General features: G+C 36.6%; 1 protein-coding gene and 1 non-coding gene across 3 annotated transcripts; both read left to right on the plus strand.

The window, feature by feature from the left end:
- Positions 1–7958: 7958 nt before the first annotated feature.
- On the plus strand, positions 7959–8065 carry LOC130709730 (small nucleolar RNA R71). Its single transcript, XR_009010200.1, has one exon. It is a non-coding gene; the product is annotated as a small nucleolar RNA R71 (small nucleolar RNA).
- A 12136-nt stretch (positions 8066–20201) lies between these two features.
- On the plus strand, positions 20202–24637 carry LOC130749170 (putative beta-glucosidase 41). 2 transcript variants are annotated; one of them, XM_057602480.1, is made up of 13 exons: positions 20202–20760; positions 20837–20903; positions 21028–21086; positions 21512–21587; positions 21939–22010; positions 22102–22189; positions 22263–22518; positions 22759–22874; positions 23307–23368; positions 23472–23503; positions 23582–23684; positions 24132–24240; positions 24356–24637. In XM_057602480.1, the coding sequence occupies exons 1-13, from the start codon at positions 20638–20640 to the stop codon at positions 24549–24551; spliced, it is 1359 nt and encodes a 452-aa protein (XP_057458463.1). In that variant the 5' UTR covers positions 20202–20637; the 3' UTR covers positions 24552–24637. The 2 variants fall into 2 exon arrangements, with proteins under 2 accessions (XP_057458463.1, XP_057458462.1); XM_057602479.1 differs by having other exon boundaries at positions 20203–20760; positions 23145–23368.
- The last annotated feature ends 55 nt before the right edge of the window (positions 24638–24692 follow it).

The following is a 24692-nucleotide window of genomic DNA, read 5'->3' on the forward strand; positions in this document are numbered from 1 at the left end:
ACCCTGCAATTTGTGATTAAGATCAGAGACTTTTCGTGCCACATCGCCATACTTATCTCGGCCCCAACTATCAAGAGACCCACCAACCTCTGATAATTTAGACACCAAATCTGGTCCTGTACTGTTCCAAGCATTAGCCACCACACTGGTACATTCATCTCCACTCTGGAGCCAAACTTCCTCAAAACGAAACATATGCACCCTACCGCGAGGTTCGGAGCGCCTCCGTGTGCCACAAAAGAGAAGGATCGGATTGTGGTCTAAACGGTGGCGGGGGAGGTGAGTCACATCAGATATGGGCCATAAGTCAAGCCATCGCTCATTAACAAGAGCATAGTCAAGGCGTTCCTGTATGTTGTGTGGAGCCTTCCTCTTGTTTGACCATGTGAAACGATATCCTGCATAGGCCACCTCCATAAGCTGGCACTCAGACAAGGCCTCTTGGGCCACCTGAAGATGGGCCAGGTTCACTGGTTGGCCTCCTTGCTTGTCTGTCGGTCTCAACACATCATTAAAATCTCCCATGCAGAGCCAAGGCGTCATATCATCGGGTTTGAAATTTTTAATCATCTGCCAGGTGCGCCATTTGTTCCCCTCATCTAGCCAACCATACACCACAAGAACCTGCATTGAAACATTAGAATCCGGAAGTTGTAACATGAAAAGAATATGATTAACGGAGGAGTTCACCACCGTAACTGTAACATCATCGCTCCAAAGGAGGCATAAACCGCCTGCTCTTGAGCGACCTGTACCTGAACAAGAAACAGGAAATAAATTACCAAGACCACCAACGCCACGAAGGGCTGCCATCTCACTACAAGAGCGACGTGTCTCCATGGCGAAGACCACGTCAGGAGCTTTGGTACGGATGAGCCTTCGCAAGGCTCGAACTGCACGTGGGTTCCCAAGCCCACGATAGTTCCAAGAAAGGAGCTTCATTGAGGTGGGCGGACCTGATCAACAGGCTCCGCCAATCCCAATCCCATATTACTGTTTTGTCTCTTAAAGGGGGGAGACGCCCCGGTGCTAGCTGTGTTGAAAATTGGTCCTGGCCCTCCCACCATTCTCTTACGAGAAGTCTCATCAACATCAGATGCGCTACGAGAGCTTTTTGGTACATAGCTCCTGCTGCCACTAGCCGGCTTCTTATGGTAGTCTTGTGTACTAGAGAAACAGAAAGGAGGAGCGTTTTTATCAACCACAAAACCTTCCCCACCATCTGGTTTACCTGTGTCATAAACTTTGGCCTTGCTGCCCGCCATGGAGGAATCACCAGTTTGGTCCTTAGCCGTGTCATTCGTCATGTGCTGGTTTGTTTCTTCTTCCGCTAGCTTCTTGAGTTCAGCATCAACGTCTAAATGGTCCTTGAAAGCGTAGGGGTCGGGCGTTTTATTTCCTGAACTCCAGAATTAGCTCAAGAAAATCGTGAAATTGCAACCGTCGATTATAGTAGTCCTCTTGCATTGTTTCTGTTAGTCCCTAGGACAGAGAAGCTCATGTGTCACGTTAAATGACACATGGATGGGTCTACGTGGTTGCCACGTAATATATAATAATAAATAAAAAATATAAAAAAATCCTCATTAAATTTAATTTAAAATATGAATAAAAAATTTTTTAACTAGTATATATATTTTTAAATATTAATTATAGTAATAAAAGCACATCCTTTTTAATATTTGTTCATTATCATCTTCAACATATTTTCATCATCATCATCATCTTCTGGAAATCTAACCCCAACTCTAAGCCTCCACACCACCCAGCCACCACCGATCCAAAACTCGGACTAAAATGAAGTCGCACCGCCATAACCACAACCTTCCTTGCTCTCACTTGCCTATGCCTCTGTTTACCTTTCGTGTCGGCGAAAACCCTTCCTCAATCTCACCATTGATGGTACTGATGAGATCGACCCTCACCTTAGCCTCATCAAGGGTCGCGACAATGCCCTACTCCGCGAGAAGGTAGTCAAATTATGGTTGGATCGGATCTGGATGGATCTAGTGTCTTTTTGCTGAAGAAGATGAAGTTTGGGTGCGGTACACATTGGAGATGATAATAATAGGTGTGGTTGATTTTAATATGAATGTCAATTATCTTTTAATACATATAACAACAATAACACAGATTTTTAAATTTTACGCAATAAATAAAAATGAATATCCCTGCACATTCCAAGAGTAAAAAATACTAGTCCTGTATATGGCGATTGTTTTTGTCTTTGCCGAACCAATTAGCTGCTAAAAACACATTGGAGTCATTTATTTGTCTACCAATGATCCTAAATTTAATATCAACATATGGTTGATTCAAGTGATACATGTTCAATTTTCTTTAAATAACATTGAAATATTATAATGTGAAATATTTCATGGTCAAATTATGCTATCAATAATTGTTTTCTTACTCTTTGTGCCAGAACCTTAAACTATAAACTTTCTGGAACGGAAGGAGTAGATGTTTTCAGCTCGAATAACCTTCATAATAATTATCCACTTAAAAAACAAATCTATTTTTAAATTGGAGAGATGTACTTAGCTTCCCCACAACAAATATAAAAATTTCACGTGTTGTATTTTTTAGGCATATTTTAAGTTTGACAAGGTACCACTTCATTAATCATTAATATTTGTAAAAGTAAAAACTACAAAAGTTTTGATAAAGTCATATAGCTAGGTGTTTTAATAGTAAAATAATTTATTCTCTCACACACTAATACATGTAAATATTATCTTTATCTTTTGTTTTGGTCTATCAATTGTTTTCATTTTCTTTTTCAGTTGATCGCACTAATATAGATTTTGTTAGTATTTTGTTTTAATTTTACCTTTAATTTGAAAGAAAAATATGTCGTTATAGACAACTTTATGGTTGACTATGTTAAAATTATCATATTAAGCACACTCGTCGAGTTTGAAGGATTAACATCGTCAGTAGACGGCGTCGTCGTGTCGAGGGTGAAGACGGAGGTCGCAATTAAGGTGAGACGTCATACATGAAATGAAGCGGCTTTATTGACATAATTAAGGCATCAGTCAATAAGAGGCGACTTTTGTATTCTTATGAACTAGGTGTTGAATCGATAGTCGGGATCAGCCCTTAGGGTTCGCAACTGAACATCATCTTAATTTATGAACTAGATTTTTCCTTGTCCATATATTATGGAAGAGAAGAGGTGATTATACAATAATGATTTTTGAACTCTAGTTTGACGTGACATTCAAGAGACATACACGTTTAGTGATAGTTTTTTACTGAAGCTAAAGAAAATAGCACAAATTAAAACACAAAATTTATTTGCATATTAAATACTGCACAAATTTCGTGACGGTTTGACAGTACTATCAAAAACATGTTTTCTGATTTGTTTTCTTAACAGTTCTCGTTTAACCGCGGTTGAAAGCCTCTGTTGGTCAATCTGCAAGTGTACAGAATCTACCCGGTTTTAATTTATCGAACCACAGAGAATTGGTGTGGCAATTCAGTTTAAGCCCCGAGTTCACGGTAAGAAAGCAAGTAAAATTCAGTTTTAAGGTTGATTGTTTAGGTGACTAATTAACAAGCAATTGAAATATAAGTGTGTGAGAATCAATGGTGAAAATGCCTTGGGTTCTTGCTTGACTAACTCAGTTCTAATCAACCTATTCTATCCACAAAACTCTGAGTCTCTCCTTGATGCTATAATCTAAACAACTACCTATCGATGCCTCGCATAGGTAATACTCTCAAATCAAAGGATAAGCCCAATTCCTTGTGTACTTAAACAATTGTTTGAGGCATTAAGTTTTCAATTTCAGATCAACAAACCCCAACCCTTCCTCTATTCTTAGTAGCAAGTATAGAAGAGGTAATCCCACAACAAGTCCCTAATCTATAACAAACTTCCGTTCTATTATAGAAAAGTATAAAGCTAGCACATGTTCTAACTTGAAACATAAAGCATGGATATGTGATTCAAGGGTTTACTCAGAGGATTCATGAATAGAAATAAGAATTAAGATTAAAACATCATAAGTCTTACAAAGAACCCAAAGCAAAATGGGTTTAGCCAAGCATGGCTATAGAATCCATACAAGAAGATAAAGATGAAACCTGAAACATAGGGCTTAGAGAAAGCTCCTCAAGCTCCAGAACTCAAACCTTCTCTTCTAACTTATGAAAATATGATAAAATGACAAAAGGTTCCAAGAGAAATGTCAAAAAACCAATTTATAGGCAAAACATGCGAGTCTGGGCGCTCAGGCACCAATTCAGAGCGCCTGAGCGCCAATTCCAGCCCAGAAACATGCTCTCTGGAGGTGTCTGGCGCCTAGGCGCCAATTCCAAAAGCTTTAGGAAATTGCACTAGCGCCTAGGCGCCAATTCCCAACGCCTAGGCGCTCAAGCTTCGCTGGAACAGACTTTTCAACTCCTTGTAACTCCTCTTCAAGCCTCTTTAAGCCCTCCTTCAATTCCAAGCTTCTTGGCATTCCTCATCCATTAGTTTCAGACCTGGTAACTTAGGCACAAAGTAAAAGAGATATCTAGAAGCTTCAAAGAGTTAATTAGCAAGGAGAACCTTCAATTAAAACAATAAAACCATGCAAGTCCTAAACTTACTTAAAATACAAGAAAACTCCCTATAAAACTACAAAATTACCAAAACGAAGCAAAGACTCAATAAAAGATAAAAATGCATGAGAATGCATGAAACACTACATGAGACTCAACAAAAAGACTCAAAACAAACAAAGAAATGACCATAAAAACACTACTAAACTAGGGTCATCACACCACTATACTCAACGACAGCTCGCCCTCGAGCGTAAACAACACTCGCTTGCCCTCAAGCGCAAGAAATGATCCCAAAACAAGTGCTCTCAACAAGGAATACTTCACACAAAAACAGGGGATAAAGTAACTACAGCTGGTTCCAAAAGAAAGACACAACAACCTACTTCATGCAACTTTTAGACAAAGAAGAGTGTAGAGTCCATCATGAGAAGCATATAGATCTAAAATCCTAGGATGAGATATATATTTAGTGCACTGAGCACACAAGCAAGTTCATAGGTCCTGAATGTCATTCACTCAATAGCAACAAAGATCAAACATGCAAATATTCAAAGAGACTTTAAAAAGGGTTGAAACATTGGCTAGGTAGAACATGATGGTGGTTGGTCCCTAAGGAAATTCTAGGCTTCAAGCACATTGAGTGTGGTCCAATTCTAAAACCCCCCGGAGCTTCTCACAATAAACTTTTTAGCACAAGTCTCTTATACCCCCCTTTTTTTCAACTTTTTCTTTTTTTTTCTTTTACAACTCCAGCTTTTGTTCAGGAGTTCTTTTTCTTTTTTTTTTCTATGATTTTTTTTTCGGGGCAAGAGACTAATTCACAATTTTTCAGCTCCATACAAATATAATCAAGGACCATCACTCCCCAATATTCCAACCAAACATCCGCCCCAATCACTTGGCTACAATAAAATCTCCAAAAAGGCTCAAGTGGGGCAACTAAAGACAATGTTCAATCAACTAATTCAGAATCTCAAGAAATCCTACAAGTCTCAAGAATAAAGCAAGAATCACAAAGCATGCTATGAGTGAAATTAATGCAGAACCAAGAATTGCAAGTGAGTCAGGATCCTCCAGAGAAATTTTATGGTGAAGGGTCAAAGATGGACCCTTATGGACTCACACCAACTCTATCCTCAAGAAACACTCGGAAGACCAAAGTCTCCTCCTCTCTTCCCCAAAGCATGCAATCACTCATCCCCAAAAGACAACACAAGTATTCATAAAAACATTTTCAAAAACAACAACATGTTAGAGAGCATAACTACGGGCAAAAGCATGTGAGTATAGGGAAGTAAAGACCCAAAAACGACTATAATAAAACAATGCATGATCAAAAGAAAAATAAAAGCTACAAAAGAAAAATATGTAACAATGCATGAGCTAAACTAAGGGAAAGAGTCGACCTTCTTTACAAGTTACCTTGGAGGCCTTAGATACACCTCCTACTCCAGAATCCATGCTCTCATTCCCTGCAAAATGCAACAAACAAACAAGTAAAAGAAAACAAGACTTGGGTTGTCTCCCAAGCAGCCCTAAGTTATAGTCCTAGGTGGACTCTCCTTCCTTTGGTGTTAGGAAGGAAATTCCTTACCATCAATCTTTCTTCCACATGTGCAAGGTAGGACCCTTGCACAAAACTTTTGGAACAACTCATCCCAAGAGAGGGTATCATCTAAACCATCGTACCAAATCCTTGCTCCCCCCTTCAAGGAGTGAGGGAAAAGCTTAACCTTGAGCTCATCACTAGTCACACCTTCCATTTTTACAAGGTGACTAGCTTGAGTGAACCGGGCCATGTGGGCTTGGAAATTCTCATCTTTAGACCCCCATACTTGTTTTCACTAACAAGCTTGATGAGAGCTCGATTGAGCTCACCATCTTTTTCCTTCACTTTGGGGGTCTCTTTTGAAGACCTGGACAAGCTTTTGATCACATTACAAACAAAATCATCATTAAGGTTAGTTTGCAAAATAGGATTGAAAACTGAAAATCTTACCTTGTCCTCACCAACTCGGAGAATGAGCTGACCCTTATCAACATCCATCTTAGCCCTACCAGTGGCTAAGAAGGGTCGGCCTAGAATGAGAGGAATCTTTGCATCCTCCTCCATGTCCAGCACCACAAAGTCCACGGGGAACACATATTGGTCCACCTTCACCATAACATCTTCCACAATCTCATATGGTGTTTTTAGGGATCGGTCCGCCATTTGCAAAGAGATCATAGTTGGGGTAACCTCACCTAAGTTCAACCTCCTAAACATGCTAAGCGGCATCAAGTTGATGCTCGCTCCTAAGTCGCACAAGGCTTCAACAATAGTCAACCCCTCAATCTCCACTGGGATGGTAAAACTCCCAGGATCCCTTCTCTTCTTAGGAATTTTTCTTTGCAAAATGGCACTACACTCCTCGCTCATCATGATAGTTTCATCAACCTCACTCAACTTCCTTCTCTTACTTAAAATGTCCTTCATGAACTTAGCATAGATAGGCATTTGCTCCAAAGCATCAGAAAAAGGGATATCGATATGGAGTTTCTTAAAAACATCCATAAATTTTGAAAACTTTTTATCCAAATTCTTTTTAGCCAATGCTTTAGGAAATGGAACTTTGCTAAGCTCAGGAATAGGATCATTCATCACTCTAGTTTTAATAGGAACACTCCTTTCCTTCTCAACTATCTTCTCACTTTTTTCTCCCTCTACTTTCTTTTTTAACTCATGTAACACTCTCCCACTCCTAGTGGTAACAACAGCAGAATTTTCTTGTTCGGGATTGGGGATAGTATCGGAAGGAAATTTACCTTGAGGCCTTTCGGCAATTTGCTTGGCTAGCTGGCCAAGTTGGTTCTCCAAGTTCTTGATAGCCGCCTCTTGGTTCTTATGGTTGTTGTTCATGCGGTTGATGCAACTCTCCAATAGCTCCTCTAAACTCTTCTTGCAATTCACCTTTCCAACGACTTGTGTTTGGACAAGAGGTCCATGATTTGAGGATGGAACTATGCTTCCTTGAGCTATAGCTTTGGCTTCATTGCTCTCAGCATTGTCAGTACAAAAGTTACTAACATGAGGTCCACCACAAGACTTGCACTCCACACAAGTCATTCTTGCACCAATAGTCTTGGTCTCCTTAATATGCATTCGAATCTCCGCCACTTGTTCGGTGAGTTGCTTGTTGGAGGCCAAGAGCTTGTCATAAGCTTCCACTTCAATCTTACCCCTTCGGGTTTGGCGATCGTTTTCAGAGTTCATGGCTCTCGCTGCCATCTTTTCTATTAAGTCATACCCCGCTTGTGGGGGAAGAGCATCGAACTCCCCATTTGAAGCCGCATCTAGGCCAAACCTCCAAGAGTATTGTAGACCATCATAAAATGTTGCAACCAATTCAGCTTGGGTGAGATTGTGTTGAGGACATTTTCTCAATAGCTTCTTGAAGCGCTCCCAAGCTTCATAGAGATTTTCCTCAGTGGTTTGCACAAAATTCATAATGTCTTTTTTCAGCTTCCTCAAAAGAGCTCTTGGGAAGAACCTTGTTGTGAATTTTTCTGCTAGGTCTTCCCAAGTAGTGATACTCCCTTGAGGTTGTGAGTTCAGCCATTCCTCCGCTGCATCCTTCAAAGAAAATGGAAACAAGCTCAACCGAATTGCATCCGTCGGAACATTGTTCACACGGTAAGTGTTGCAATTCCGGATGAACCTCTCCATGTGAGCATGTGGATCTTCCAAAGTACCTCCACCATATTGGTTTTGGCTCACTAAGTTGATGAATGCCGGTCTCAACTTAAAGTTTCCCACTCCCTCGGGAAAGACAATGCTCCTGGGATAGTCATAACTCATGGTAGCTGAAGTGAGTTCCCGAAGAGACCGGTTGGCATTCTCAACTTCTTGTTCACATAATCGGAGGGTGATCCCCTCTTGGATTCTTGCCTCGATATGGGCTTGCATCTCCTCCTCCATCATATGGCCACCCATGACGGTGTCTCTCTCGAGGGCAACCTGAAAGTGTGACACTCAAACAGAGAAAGATTAGTAGCACCAATTCTAGACAAAGATAAAAACAAAAAATGAAACCACAAACTAAAAACTTAAACCAAAAATCACAAACAATTCCCCGGCAACGACGCCAAAAACTTGTTGGTCAATCTGCAAGTGTACAGAATCTACCCGGTTTTAATTTATCGAACCACAGGGAATTGGTGTGGCAATTCAGTTTAAGCCTCGAGTTCACGGTAAGAAAGCAAGTAAAATTCAGTTTTAAGGTTGATTGTTTAGGTTACTAATTAACAAGCAATTGAAATATAAGTGTGTGAGAATCAATGGTGAAAATGCCTTGGGTTCTTGCTTGACTAACTCAGTTCTAATCAACCTATTCTATCCACAAAACTCTGAGTCTCTCCTTGATGCTATAATCTAAACAACTACCTATCGATGTCTCGCATAGGTAATACTCTCAAATCAAAGGATAAGCCCAATTCCTTGTGTACTTAAACAATTGTTTGAGGCATTAAGTTTTCAATTTCAGATCAACAAACCCCAACCCTTCCTCTATTCCTAGTAGCAAGTATAGAAGAGGTAATCCCACAACAAGTCCCTAATCTATAACAAACTTCCGTTCTATTATAGAAAAGTATAAAGCTAGCACATGTTCTAACTTGAAACATAAAGCATGGATATGGGATTCAAGGGTTTACTCAGAGGATTCATGAATAGAAATAGGAATTAAGATTAAAACATCATAAGTCTTACAAAGAATCCAACGCAAAATGGGTTTAGCCAAGCATGGCTATAGAATCCATACAAGAAGATAAAGATGAAACCTGAAACATAGGGCTTAGAGAAAGCTCCTCAAGCTCCAGAACTCAAACCCTCTCTTCTAACTTATGAAAATATGATAAAATGACAAAAGGTTCCAAGAGAAATGTCAAAAAACCAATTTATAGGCAAAACATGCGAGTCTAGGCGCTCAGGCGCCAATTCCAGCCCATAAACATGCTCTCTGGAGGTGTCTGGCGCCTAGGCGCCAATTCCCCGCGCCTAGGCGCCAATTCCAAAAGCTTTAGGAAATTGCACTAGCGCCTAGGCGCCAATTCCCAACGCCTAGGCGCTCAAGCTTCGCTGGAACAGACTTTTCAACTCCTTGTAACTCCTCTTCAAGCCTCTTTAAGCCCTCCTTCAATTCCAAGCTTCTTGGCATTCCTCATCCATCAGTTTCAGACCTGGTAACTTAGGCACAAAGTAAAAGAGATATCTAGAAGCTTCAAAGAGTTAATTAGCAAGGAGAACCTTCAATTAAAACAATAAAACCATGCAAGTCCTAAACTTACTTAAAATGCAAGAAAACTCCCTATAAAACTACAAAATTACCAAAACGAAGCAAAGACTCAATAAAAGATAAAAATGCATGACAATGCATAAAACACTACATGAGACTCAACAAAAAGACTCAAAACAAACAAAGAAATGACCATAAAAACACTACTACACTAGGGTCATCAGCCTCCATTAGATATTGTATCAAATCAGGTTTTTAGGTACCAGCACGATGATTATATCATTCCATCATATCAGCCTAAATGGTACTTGATGGGTTAAAATTTCTCAAGTCCAGGGTTTAAATCCTACTAGTATCTAGATACCAACAAAATATATAACATCTGCAGGTGCTTGTCCCTTTTAAACTATACCTAGCTAGTTCCACCCAAAGAAGTAATAGTCTAATATTAATAGAGATAGAAGTAGAAAAGAAACGTGAGAGAAATGAACTTAATTGGGGAAAAAACAAGAGTTGAGAAATGTATGTCGAACTTCTAAAGGTGTTTTAGCTTCCACATCTCTTGTGAAAGGTCATATAAAAGGTTGTTCATATCAGCTAAAATTATAACCACATGTAGAAGGAATTCAGGAAGCCCCAAATAAATTTATTAAGATTGAGAGTTTGTGCTATTCATCAACTAGACTTCATTCCTTTGTCTTCAGAAGAAGGGTAAGTGATTCTCTTCGAACTTAATTTAGATTCCATTCACACATGGAGTCATGATCATCATTAATTATTTGGTTTCAGGACCTGACAAAGATGCAAAATGACTCACAGTTAACATATTCTCCCACCACATATCTAAGCACACATATGCTCCCCGGCATTCTTTGTCATGTAACCATTTGGCATCGAGAAAACTGGATCATTTCTTACCAGGTCTCCTTAAAGAGAATTTGACATATGTCCGAAACTAGAAGATGCCTACAAAAATCTACCAGGACAAAATTTGTCGGAGACTCAACTTAGGTTGAAGTTTCGTTGTTCATGATAAAAAAACTTGTTATAATACTTTTTATTTTATTTATGTTATTTTTATAATTGTAGAAATATGGAAACAATATAATATATTCACAATTATACATAGGATTATTATCACTTTAAAAAATATATATAGAATTATCTAAATCATCCAAGATTTACTTTAGGTAAAATCATCTTAATTTAGGTAACTAAATAATATTTTGATATGTATCTTAAAAATTTTATCTCATGACACATGTCAAAATCCTATTAGATCACCTAAGACTAAGGTACTTTTTTCCCAATATTTACCATTAGTGATTTAAACTACCCAAAAAATACAATGATTTCATGTATATACACTGTGAGTGCAATTTTTTTTTCATTGATATACAATGGTTGTTTGCTATCTCAGAAAATAAATTTTAAATTTAATTAAAATAATTAATCATATATTTGATTAAATTGATGTGGCAAGGACAACTAAAATGAAGTCTTATAAACTACAAAAGTAGAGTTATCTTCTTAAAAAAGCTACTTACTATAAGGGTTATATATTTTCATTATCACTCTTATCAAATTCTATAAATATTGATTTGGTCGTTCGTCCCCAAATGATAGTTTAAGTGGTAAGAGTTATGGACATAAAAGTTGAGTGGAGTGAAAGGTGAAGGGTCCGGGATCGAACCCCGGAGGAGAGATTAATTTACTAACATTTCTAACAATTAACATTTGTCTATAAAAAAATGATTTGGTCATTCTACAACTTAGGCACTATTCATCTCCTCATCACAAAAACTTGGTTTTAACCTCTTCTATGATAATCTGTAAAGATTGGACGTCAATAAAAAAAAATGCAATTTTGACCTTGTTTAAAATGATTCCTCCTGAAGTTGAAGATGAGATTTACATCTTGATTTAGATCACAAAGACTTGATTTCAACCTCATCTAAGATGATCTATAAAACAACTGAGATCAATCACTAAACTTGGTTCTAATTAACCTCTTCTAATATGATTTCCCAAAAGATAGAAGACGAGATCTACATCTCGGAATCAATTGAAAGAATTTGTTTTCACCATGTTTAAGACAAATACAAGAGTCTCATCTCTGAGTTTCTCTATGATCTTAAGTTAACTAGAGCATCAAAGTGTCTTTTACATATATTTCATTCGCTAGATTTTCTGGTGTTCCGACATCCCGAAATGAGGTGGCTCTCTCCCTAGTGCACCGCCACATCTGAAGCAAGGCGCATCCTCTCATTATCCAGAAGAACAATAGTATAGTACAACAATATTTGGAACTTTTATAGGTTAGAAAAGTTTGTTTTAGCTATAAGGATGACCAAGGAATACAAGCACCAAATAAGTATGAAAAATTATAGAAGTTATTATATGAATTAAACACAGGAAACGAAAGTTAACCCCTCAGTATTTCTTTCTTCATTTCTTCATGGTTTCCATGAAATAACACTTTTAATTTTGCATCACTGCTAAGCAAAAAAAGCAAGAAACGCAACAAATTTTGAAGAAGAGAGAAGTGATTCTTTCTCTTCAAAAGGTACATAGATTCCATTCTCACGTAGTAGACACTTTGTCGTGTAACCATTTTCGACATACTCGATCGTTTCTCACCAAGTAAAATATCGACATTTATGTCTGTAACAAATTAAGAAGCTCCACGTAAACCTTGTAGGGAAAGTTTTGTCTTACACAAAGATAAGGTTGAAGCCGCTGAGAAACGAAAACGCATTAATTAGTTTCATCATTTTCCAATTTCAGCATTATAAGGACTTTCATTACTGTCCAAATCTAGTGTCACTGACAAAGCACTAAATTGGAATGGAAAAAATATCCAATGTTTTGTTACTCTCAATGACCAAACATTGTTCGTGTTGCTTTGCCAAGAGGGCATGCATTGGTCTCATCATGCCATTGGTCCAGTTCAGAATTGCTTTCATGGGGCTTTGTTAACTTTGGTCCATGTGTGTGAGTGAAACTGAACTAATTAATTGGATTTAATTAGTAGTTGTTAGATGATGGAGTTGCATTAGATCGATGTGTGTGAACTTCATGATCCCATCCAAGTCAATCAAACTGACTACACATGAATCAAAGTTGGCCAACATACATATATGAAAGCAATAGGACAATATTGGTTGATGAATTGAAATTAAGATGACATTTGGATTCACTTAATCTGGCAAAGCACTCGGATCGTGAATATTTTGATACACATCTCTTATTTGATTTTGCCTAATATACACCACAAAAATAGTACTAGTGCACAATAGAATTTGATTTAGGCTTAATTAAGTTTTTTATCCCTAACCTTTGCCATATATCTGGTTTTAGTCCTTCACCGGTGTAAGTGTGGAAAGTGGTCCCTAACATTTGCATTAATATTTGGTTTTAGTTCCTTCGGCCGCCTGGGTGAATGCTGGAGTGCTTATGTGCTCCATCGTGTTTTCTTTTTCTTTTTTCCTTTATATATTTAAATTTCACATAGATAAATAATTATTAAAAAATAAAACATTGTAAGAGAACACTTATTTAATTACCGTTGCGTATGGATGATGTATATTTACATAACTAAAACAACACGGTAAGAAAGTGTTTTCTAATGAACTCTAAGGTAACGGTTTTCTAGCCGTAGTAATGAGAGATGCGTTGACATAGACCCAAAATGTTGTAGTGCAAGAAGCCCAAAAGACAATGGGTCAAGGCAACAACCACTAAAAGAATAAGACACCTCATTACATTATGCTCTCTTTTAGTGGAGTTATACACAACTGGCATCAACACTTATTTTCATTGTGTCAACGTGACACATTATCTTATCATTACATTGTTAAGAAGACTATCTGATTTTATAAAAAAATTGAAACACATCTGATTTTATAAATTATTTGAAAGAAAATGTGTTGGCCATGCCTCGCCTGGTTGTCTACTTGTCTTGCCTAGGTAGGAAAAATAAAATAAAACCTCTTTTCAAAATTAAAATATTTGGGAAACTAAAGAAATTAAACAAACCAAAGTCATCGCTTCACTTGTTTTTGGGATACTGAAAGTGTTGATTTGGGCTAAATGGTCAGAGCCCATAAGTTGTATTTGGGCATCAAATTTTAGTTTTTGCTTTTCTCAATAAAAATTATTCGGCTTTTATAGAATTGAACAGAAAAGGCTACAAGTCTGACTATGGTCTCGATGTGATAATTAGGAGCCCAAGTGTGTCAAGAATTTTAGAATAAGGTGGGTCAAATACTTTTTTTTTTTGTTTACATGAGGAAGAAAAATAAAAAGGGGAAATTAAAAGAAAAAATTGATAAAAAATTGAGAATCATATAAAATACAAAACAGTAGTAAATTTCAATTTATATTGATATTTGTCCATTAAGAATTAATTTGTGGTCTTTCTTTAAAGAAAGTTCATTATATTGACTAGAAAAAACTAACTCTACATAGAGGCATAAACTCATACATGTTGGAGGATCGCCTCACCTTATATTTGAGGGATAAGTAAAAGCATTTAAAGGAAGAGTGTGGGCTATCTCATTAGCTTACCTTCTAACATGACAGGAAAAAACTACATTGTATAACTGAGCACTATGCTTATAATCTCGAACCATTTTCCGAGGTATCAAAAAAAAATTATCTCAAACCACAGGTTTAAATTAAGAATGTTAGTTTCTAAAGTGTTTCTTTCTGGCCAGTAGGGTCTTCTGCATAAAAGTGAAAGAACGCGATAGACCAAGAAATCATACATGCAAAAAGAGAAAGGGAATGGTTACTGAATTCGAACTGATTGCTTTAATTAAAATTTTGGTTCGTTTTTAGAAATTTAAATCAACTAAGTACACATTTGTGTCTTAAGAACCGTGCGAGTTTTATTTATGCATGGCACTGGCGGATATCTAGAGATACATATTATTTTATATGGGTTTAATTTCTATACCGAAAGTGTAAAAATGTGTTACATAATTATCTAACTAATGTCCATCAATTTGTCATGTCATAATTAAATTTTAATTAAAAATTATTAAAAATTGTATTATTTCTTTTTAATTTATTTTTGGCTTAATTGCACATTTGGCCCCCCAACTTTGTCTTTCTTGCGAAAATCGTCCCTCAACTATGAAATTAGTAAAAACCGTCCTGGAAGTTTACACTCCACTGTTGTCTTCCTGCGAAAATCGTCCCCCAAAAAGACGGTTTTTGCTAATTTCGTAGTTGGGGGACGATTTTCACAGGAAGGGCAAAGTTGGGGGACCAAATGTGCAATTAAGCATTTATTTTTATAATTTTGTATAACTTGCTTATAAATAAGCGCACTTGTAACTATATATATGTTATTTTGAGCTTGTTCAATAAGCTTTATGACAAATTTATGAATAAGTACTTATGACTAATATATGTTAACTTAGTTGGTAAGAACAAATTACTTCCACTCAAAATGTTGTTGATTTTCGTTGCGGGTATAAGAGTTTTGTTGGTGGATGATCAGTAAGCATCTCTATAGCAACATGTGTTCACAGGAACAGAGCCACAGTGGTGGCTCACCGATGCCACCACCCCCGCATCTTTTCGATATTCATCACAATACTATGCGTAGTTTTTGTATGGCCTCAGTGGTAAACTTGATATATATTATTAGGTAATGCTTATAACTTAACACACGATGTCGCAGTGGAATGAACTTGAATAAAATTCCCACCAACATGTCATATAATAAGTACATGTCATATAATAATTACACAAACATATAGGACATAAATATGTTAGGATGAATGAAGTTATAGATGTACAAATAAAATTATATATATTTGTGATTTAGATCGGATTGGTTCGGTTTTGACAATTAAATCCAAAATCTGATCTAATCCAATAAAAATATCGGTTTTTCTGATTTTGGATCCGTTCGGGTTTCAGTTTAATTGAATTTGAGTTTTTTTATCGATTGTTCAGTTTTTACTGTATTGGTTCGGTTATGAACACCCTAATTTAAAATGATAATATAGTGTTAAATATTTTACAGAAAATTATAAATAATAAAGTATTATTGTGGTCAATTTGAGTTCCTGGAAAGTTAATCTTAATTACCCCGTACGTACTCAACCTGATGGCGATTAATAAAAGGAATCCAATCATTTACACCATGTTCTTGTTTGTGAGATAAAATAATTAGGAACACGTCAAGTTGATCATATCCCAAAAACCGCCATCTTGATGATGACTTTCAGCAAATTACATTTGTATTGTAATTTTATTATTTCAATTCTGATTTGTGTTTTGATTGTAGACTTTGTATCTTAGCTAGAGATGCAAATTGCAAAGGCGATAGGCATAAAAAAAGGCCAACCTCTCCAAGTGAAATGTAGAGTTTTATAAACTGAACTGAAAATTGTATAGATGAGATAGAAATGTCAAAGTTACCGTCATCACTTAGCTGCTGACTCATTACGAGTTAGAAGAAAAATGATTTAAATTTAGCTAGCTCACTTTTTCGAGGAGCTTATAGAATCATAATCCGCCTATATCCACCACGAGAGCTGATTCACAATTATTTTTTAAAAGAATTAACAAAAATCATTAAAAAGTGTAAAAACAAAAAGTACAAGAGCAAAATGTGAGGAAAAATAATTAAATTTTCAATGTATCGCGACGAAACGTGTAAAAAAAATTATGTTTCATTAATATATAAATAAAACTGTTTCATGTTGCTAATTTTTTTTAGCTAAATTGTTTTGGGAGGTGGTGGCAGACACAAAACAGTACAAAAGATTATCCACAACCTTTCATGTGTTTTAAGAAGATGGTTTGGACTTTGAACCCGAGTTCTTCGGTTTTTTGGATAAGTAGCTCTGGTTGGTGATTTAGCTTTGTTCAGAAGTTGCCAACAAGATTCCATGTCCAATGCTTATCTGAAATATTTTTTGTCGTATAAAACAATTTTCACACGTACGTCTTTCCTTCTACGTAATTAAATATTTTATATGCAATCTTTTTTCTATAAAATATGATAATATATCAGGCGAAGCATTTTCCACTTGTAAACAAAAAAATTATAGAGAGAAGTCTAGCAAGTTGATGTAAGGAGGCTATGGCTCATCCCAAACTTTAGAACTTCAATACGTGTAATTTCTTCAACAATAAACTTTGTGCTTTGGTTCCCATAAGTACATTTCTTATCAGGGAGCCAATGAAGATTCTCCGTCTTAATTTGATGACGATTATATTACATATGTTCTCCCTTATTTCTAGGGGATCCAAGCTTTAGGGCTGTCCACAAAATGGTTTTAGACGGATTTAATTTGGGCTAAGAAAGTTGGTTTTTTTAAGGTGAGAAACACTACACCACCATCGGGCTCGCCACTCTCCATTCACAAGGGAGATTATGACTATATCCAGGGCCGGTCCCGACATTTTGGAGGACCTGGGTTAATAATAAAAATGGACCCCTAAATTTTTTTTTGGAGAAAGTTTAATAGGAACACTAAGCCAAAAAAAGACATTTTACAGCGCTTTGGACCTCTCGCCGCTGTTAAATAGTATACAGCAGTACAAAGCGCTGTAAAAGATTGACTATATACAGCGCTTTGTTAAGTAAAAACGCTGTAAAAAGTATTTGAATTTTTTTTTTGAGACCCCTTTTTTTTGGAGGCCCTGAGCTGTGGGCCTGCTTGAACAGTCCCAGGGCCGGCCCTGAGTATATCGGGTGGGTTTGAATGGTTACAGAGAAAAAAGAAGAGATCAAAAGGAAGAAGACACAGAATAACCTCAAACAATACAGAAAAATTGAAGAGTAACCTCAACGAAAAAAATTGAAACATCAACAACTAATCAATAAAAATAACTCAATCTCCTAGAAGGGTTTGCATCCATAGTTTCCCAATCACATAGAAAGGTTCATCGTCGTTCATAGATCTTGTTGTGACCCACCTTGATGAGACAAATCAAACGTTGTCGAAAAGTGATCGAGCCTTTAGAGAGATGTGTGACAAAGTTGTGGTGGTGGCTCGGTCTTGGAGGAGAGTGTGGAGAAGAGAAGAGGACGCGTGAAAGGTCATCTCTAAGAGGAGAAGAGAAGGGACACGGTGGTGGTGGCTAGGGTTAGTTGGGAAGGGGAGAAGAGAAGAGACATAGTGGCGGCAGCTAGGTTTTCTATGAAGGAGAGGAGAAGAGACATGATGGTGGTAGCTAGGGTTATCTGGGAAAGGGAGAAGATAGTGGTGGCAACTAGGGTTGGTGGGAATGGGAGAAGAGAAGACATATGGAGCAAGGCATTGAAGGGATGATAAGAGTTTCGGTCAAGCCAAATTTTGACAGAATTTTTTCCAATATAAGCTCGCCGTTTAAAACCATTAAAATCGTTTTTTTTTTCTTTCCAAAATTTAGACCAAAGACCAACCGGGGAAGAAAAAAAGACCTCGAATAGCACGGCTTTAGATCAGGCCTCGGTTAGTTGGACAGCTCTACAAGGCTCATAGATGCCAATCCAAGCTTCGGGCTTATTAGAATGAAGATGCACTTCTCTTAACTTCTTGGTTCCTCTTATAGGCTCTTCCATTACCTCTTGGGTTGGTGGGAGTTTATCAATCATTATATGCATCATTGCACGTTTAATAATCGTGCTAACTGAATCATTTATTCTTTAGTGGTTACAAACATCTATTTGTCATGGTTTATTGTCCTTGGATTCCGGTGCCTTAACAGTAATGGTGCCTCTAAGCCGTTGTGAGGACCTTGGTCTTACAACATTTCTTTCTCCTAGTTACGCCCTTAGTGGGGCCCAAGGCATGGGTCATGTGATGACTTTGGGGAACATAGCTCTCCAAGCCTTTATGCTTAATGAACTTAATTTAGCCTCAGGAGGAACATAGCCCTCCCATCCCTTAAGCATGAATGTTTAATGGGCTTCGTTTAATCTTGAGGGAACAAAGCCCTCCAAATGCTTAAGTATTGGTGCTTAACGGGCTTAATTTATCGTAGGTACGCTTATTGGGCTTTAAGGTCTAAATTCGTTCGGAGGGATCACAACCCTCCAAGCTCTTAAGCGTGTGCGCTTATTGGGCTTTAATGTTTAAATCCGTTCGGGAGGTCACATATCACTCCAAGCCCTTAAGCGAGTGCGCTTATTGTCTATATAGTTTAAATTTGTTCCGATTAGAGTTAAAATAAGTGTTCATAAAGGGTACATCAACCTTCAACCTAAGTTGATTTTGTGGTAGACTTAGACCTAACTGAAATCTAAGATGATATCAATGTTTATCCTAGATTCATCTATTGAAGACCACTCATGTACCGAGTCATCGTAGATATACATTCTCTCCAAATTTCATGCTCTATATGTCTAGCCCTGGGGCGATGAGTGTTTTGAGAAGTATCACGTTAACTATAGGTATGGCCAAATTAGTCCTTATAAATAGAACAAACATCATGTCTAAGTTAACTTTTGTGGTAGAGTTAGATCAAACTCAAATGCTAAGATGGTATCAGAGCCTACCATAATATGTTTCTTGGAGATAAGTTGTGTAAGGGCCACCCGCAAATTTCATTCTCTAGTTGTTCAGTCCTGGAAGTTAGCGCGCGTAATAAAAAGATTCAAATCAACTAAAGATATGATTAAGTAAGTGTTTATAAAGTAGAACAACTCTCACTCTAAACTAACTTTGGTGGCAGAGTTAGACATAAATCAAATTTTAAGATCATATTCCATCATTTAAATTGTGTCAGCTTGAGTTTGACAATTACAACCTCACATGCTTGATTTTAAATGACATGTCATAATTTAAATTAGTGAGACAATGAATGAGACATGCACTAAACGAGGACAAAGTATCTCAGACTCTAAATCAAATATATCTTAATAATAATGCGCTAATTTTGAGAAAAAATATGTACACACTTTTTGAATGCTTCCACATGGATGATATATGAATAGAAGAGAGATAAATGTGTGATCTAATATGTGATGTGATAGAAAATTTAGAAAAAGATAGAAAGAAAAATGAAAATAAATGATATAGAAAAAGATGTGAAATGTAAATGTATGAAAACTCACTAATATCACTTGGTAGGAAAAATTTTGCTAAATTTCTTAGAGTAAATTATATATGGATCAGACTACATGATTAATCTCTATCAACCCCTACTATTAAGTGTTTGGGAATAATCATTTAATTCATCATACATGACAAAAGGGTTAGATTCTATATGCAAACATCGTAATCAGAGTTTATGTTAGGCACTTAAATCATTACTTATGAGTATAACATCATTATTGAGACCCTTACCCACCCACACCAAAAACAGAAAGATTCTCAAGAAATGGAGAAGTATAAAAGGGGAAGGCACCGCTCAAGGTGGCATTGAGAAAATAACACAAATGGTCTCTTAACCGCAACTACAACCTACAATTGATGTAGACTCCGTCATTTCCCCCAAGCTCAAGTTTCCTCATAGTTTGAATGCACCTTTTTCATCTCCCTTCAATCACACACTATACTACCAATTTTTGCTCTAAGAACAATTTACTAAAAATCACATGCTCATCAATGAGCATAGTCTCAAAGAAGTTGAGTAAGATGAACAAAAATGGGAATTCACATCTCACAAAACTTGCCAGTTTCTAAGGAAAACTCATCTTTCTAGTCCATTTCTTATTAATTCTTCAGTCACAGCCTTCACCTTTACAACAAAGATAGCTTGCATTTTTTTGCTGTATAGAAAATCAAAGCAATATAGCCCCTTAACCACAAAACACTAACCAATTACAGAAAATTTCACAACATCAACCACCATGAGTATTGATATAACTTTTACTCTTTTTCTCATAATCCAACTACTTGTGAGAGCAGAATCAATAAGCAGAGGAGATTTCCCAGAAGGGTTTATTTTTGGAACTGCTTCTTCAGCTTTTCAGGTATGCATCCAAGTTTTCCTCCTGCTATTCAATCCGTTTATTGAAGCTAACAATTAGGCATTGTTTTGTGTCATAGTATGAGGGAGCTGTTGATGAAGGGAATAAAGGAGATAGCATTTGGGACACTTTCTCAAAAATACCAGGTATACACATGAAGTTTATAAGGGAAAAAAACACCATACACATTTCATCAAAATTAATACACTCAAGAACATAGAATTTGCAGAGAAGATTCTGAATTCTAGTTTTGCATTCTGATGATTACAGGGAGAATTGTGGACTTCAGTAATGCAGACATAGCAGTGGATCACTATCACCGATTTCAGGTGAACTAGAAGGCTAAATTTGCTGACTTCAACTTTACTTGCTCCAATTTTCTTCTTCTGCCACAATTAAGGTGCATGTGGCTAGTATCCAATTCAGGATTAGAATATTGCATAAACAATTCAGAATAAGCACCGTCTCAGAAATGAATATTAGAGAATACTATATGATATTGATTACTAAGCGTGTAAGGAGTTTGCAAATGATCTTTTTACTATATAGTACGGTGATTTTTTGTATTTATGCATATACAATAATAACTGCACCATAACTTTTTCCATTGACATCATTATTTTTATAAAATTATGTTGATGTGATTTCAGTTTTGGTTTTTTCCTTTTTCTTTTTTTATCTTCAGTCGTTTGTCATAACATTACACAAAATATAAACAGTCAATTAAAGGAGATACAAATTCCATTTTGTGCAGAATGATATAAACTTAATGAAGGATTTGGGAATGGATTCCTACAGATTTTCCATATCATGGCCTAGAATTTTCCCAAGTAAGTTGTAGTATTTTCAAATCCTTTTAATTTTTGTGTAATTTAGTGTATGTTTGAAAATTCTTCTACGGTTCATTTTAAAGCCAAAATCAATCAATTTTGGAGAGAAGTTACTATGATAGCATGTTTGGATCAGTTTTTATTTCTTACAAATCAATTTAGATACTTAAAAAGTTACTTACATAAGCTTCTCCTCAAAAATGATTTTGACTCTAGAATCATGGTAGAAGAATTTCCATACATGCACCAAGTAGCTTCTCGTTGTCAGAATTGATTTTGATGAAAGATAAGTAAATCAAAACATGTTAGTAGTCTATTTTAATGCTAACTGTATTTGTAACAACTTAACAGATGGAACAGGGGAACCCAATACAGAGGGAATAAAATATTACAACAGCCTCATTGATGCTTTACTGGAAAAAGGTTACTTGAGAATTTATTCTGGAAATTTGACCTTAGTATAGCAAAAAAAAATACCAATAGGATTAAAATTTTAGCTCTTCTTTCCAATCAGGAATACAACCTTTTGTGACTCTATATCATTGGGATCTTCCACAGATGCTTGAAGATAAATATGAAGGATGGTTAAGCACACAAATCATGTAAGTAAATAAAATGCTATTGATCTTTTGAGACAAATGGTTGAATTGAGCTTCATGTTCTGTTCACTTGCAGAAAAGATTTCGAGCACTATGCCTATACCTGCTTCGAAGCTTTTGGCGACAGAGTCAAGCACTGGATTACCTTCAATGAACCTCATAACTTTGCTCTCCATGGTTATGATTTAGGCATTCAAGCACCAGGAAGATGTTCCCTTCTGGGTCATCTTGTGTGCAAGAAGGGAAAATCATCCACTGAACCATACATTGTTGCTCATAACATTCTCTTATCCCACGCTGCTGCCTATAGAAGTTACCAACAACATTTCAAGGTTTCAAAAGATTATCTTCACAACTCATACATAAACAAAAATTCCTGTAATTGCATGTTTGGACATTCTTCTACAATTGATTCTAAAATCAGAATCAATTCTGTGAAGAAGCTTATGTGGTTAGCTTTTTGGTTTCAGAATTGATTCTGAGTAAAGAGAAGCTGATGCAAACATGTTATAAGCAGTCTTAAAGAAGCTGAAGATATCAATAGTAATATTGTTATGTGATGGTTAATTCAGGAACAACAAGGAGGTCAAATAGGGATAGCACTAGATGCAGTTTGGTATGAACCCATAACTGAACTTGATGAAGATAAAGATGCAGCAGCAAGAGCTATGGACTTTTCACTTGGATGGTAATTGGTAACCTTTCTAACTTTAGTATAATGATTAGGGTTTTCAATTGCGGCCGCGGTTGAAGTTGTGGCTATGTTGCGGAAATGTGAACAAAAGTGGGTCGAATCAGTTGCAATTGCAGTCGCGATGCTCTTGCATAGATTTCAAAACCCATTACATTGCGGCCTCAATTTAGAACCCTTGATCATCATAAAAGTTAATAACTTGTGACAAACAGGAAGATCTTATCTTCCACCTAAAAGATGTGTAACAACACTAATGTGAATCAGGTTCCTTGACCCACTTATCTTTGGAAAATATCCTCTCTCAATGAAAAATCTTGTGGGTGAGAGATTGCCAGAGATTTCTGAAACAACCTCAGACTTGCTTGTGGGATCTTCAGATTTTATTGGCATAAATCACTATACCTCAGTGTATACTCGTAATGACAGGACTCGAATTCATAAACTGATTATGCAGGATGCTGCATCTGATGCTGCTGTCATCACAACCGGTGAGCTATTAATGCAAATTGTGAAACTCTTTTATTCTTTGCCTTAAACACATAACTGAAGCTGAATGAAGTTTCTCATGTTTCCTCTTTTTCTGCATCCTAGCATACAGAAGAGGATCTGCAATTGGAGAAAGGGTATGCTCAGAAAACCACTAATGCTAGAATGCACATGTACATTTCATGCTAAATCAACAAAAAATTCTTCTTTTTCAGGCAGCTTCACATTGGCTTCACATTGTTCCATGGGGCATCAGAAAGTTGGTAAAATATGTGAAAAGCAAATATGGGAACACACCAGTAATTATTACAGAGAATGGTGAGTAGTTTTGTGGTTGCAAAGCTAATCATAATGTATGTTTGAAAATCCCTCTATAGTGGATTCTAAGGCCTAAATCAAGCCCTCTATAATTATTCTGATAGCATAAAATCAATTCTGGATGAGAATATAAATGTTTAGGAAAATCTTTGGAGGATTGATTTCAACCCCTAAATCAATTCTGTTGTAAGCTAGAGAGAGTTGTTTATGCGCTGAACATAATCAATTTTGAGATTTTACAGCAGAATTTCACAGCATTACCACGTTTCTCGTGGAGGTATCCGGTCATAAATGTGCACATATCACTTTCAAGTTTCAAGTTCAACTCAATTTTACCAAAATCAATTTTAGACAACACTAATCCAAACACGCACTGAGCAGCTTCTAGATGTCAGAATTGATTCTAACGCAAGCATAGTTTTTGTAACATAAGATTTCTGATGGCAGGAATGGATGACCCAGGCAGACCCTTTATGACCTTAGAAAAGGCATTAAAAGATGACAAGAGGATAAGATACCATAGAGACTATCTCTCTAACCTATCTGCTGCTATAAGGTATTATTGTTGCAAGTCCTTGAATTCCTTCTATTGCAAAACCTTGCATCTAGGTTTTGCAACATAACTTTGTTGCATGCTTTCTTAATCATGAGATAACATGATTTCAATGCAGGCAAGATGATTGCAACGTACGTGGTTACTTTGTGTGGTCATTGCTTGACAATTGGGAGTGGAACTTGGGATATACTGTACGGTTTGGACTCTACTATGTGGATTATAGTAACAATCTTACTAGGATACCAAAAGCTTCGGCGCAATGGTTCAAGAACATACTCAGTTTTGAAGCAGAGAACAGGAGTGAAATTTGAATTGCTTTGTCATGCATGATCAAACTCATTTTGTGATTGTAAAGTTATTTGAAAATTAATGAATGAAACGAAATGAAATTAGCAAATGAGTAAAAAATAGTAACGTACCAAATATCAAATTTTTCTTGGTAGTATCCGCTC

The sequence above is a fragment of the Lotus japonicus genome, chromosome 3 (genome assembly GCF_012489685.1).
Source record: "Lotus japonicus ecotype B-129 chromosome 3, LjGifu_v1.2".
Lineage (NCBI taxonomy): Eukaryota > Viridiplantae > Streptophyta > Magnoliopsida > Fabales > Fabaceae > Lotus > Lotus japonicus.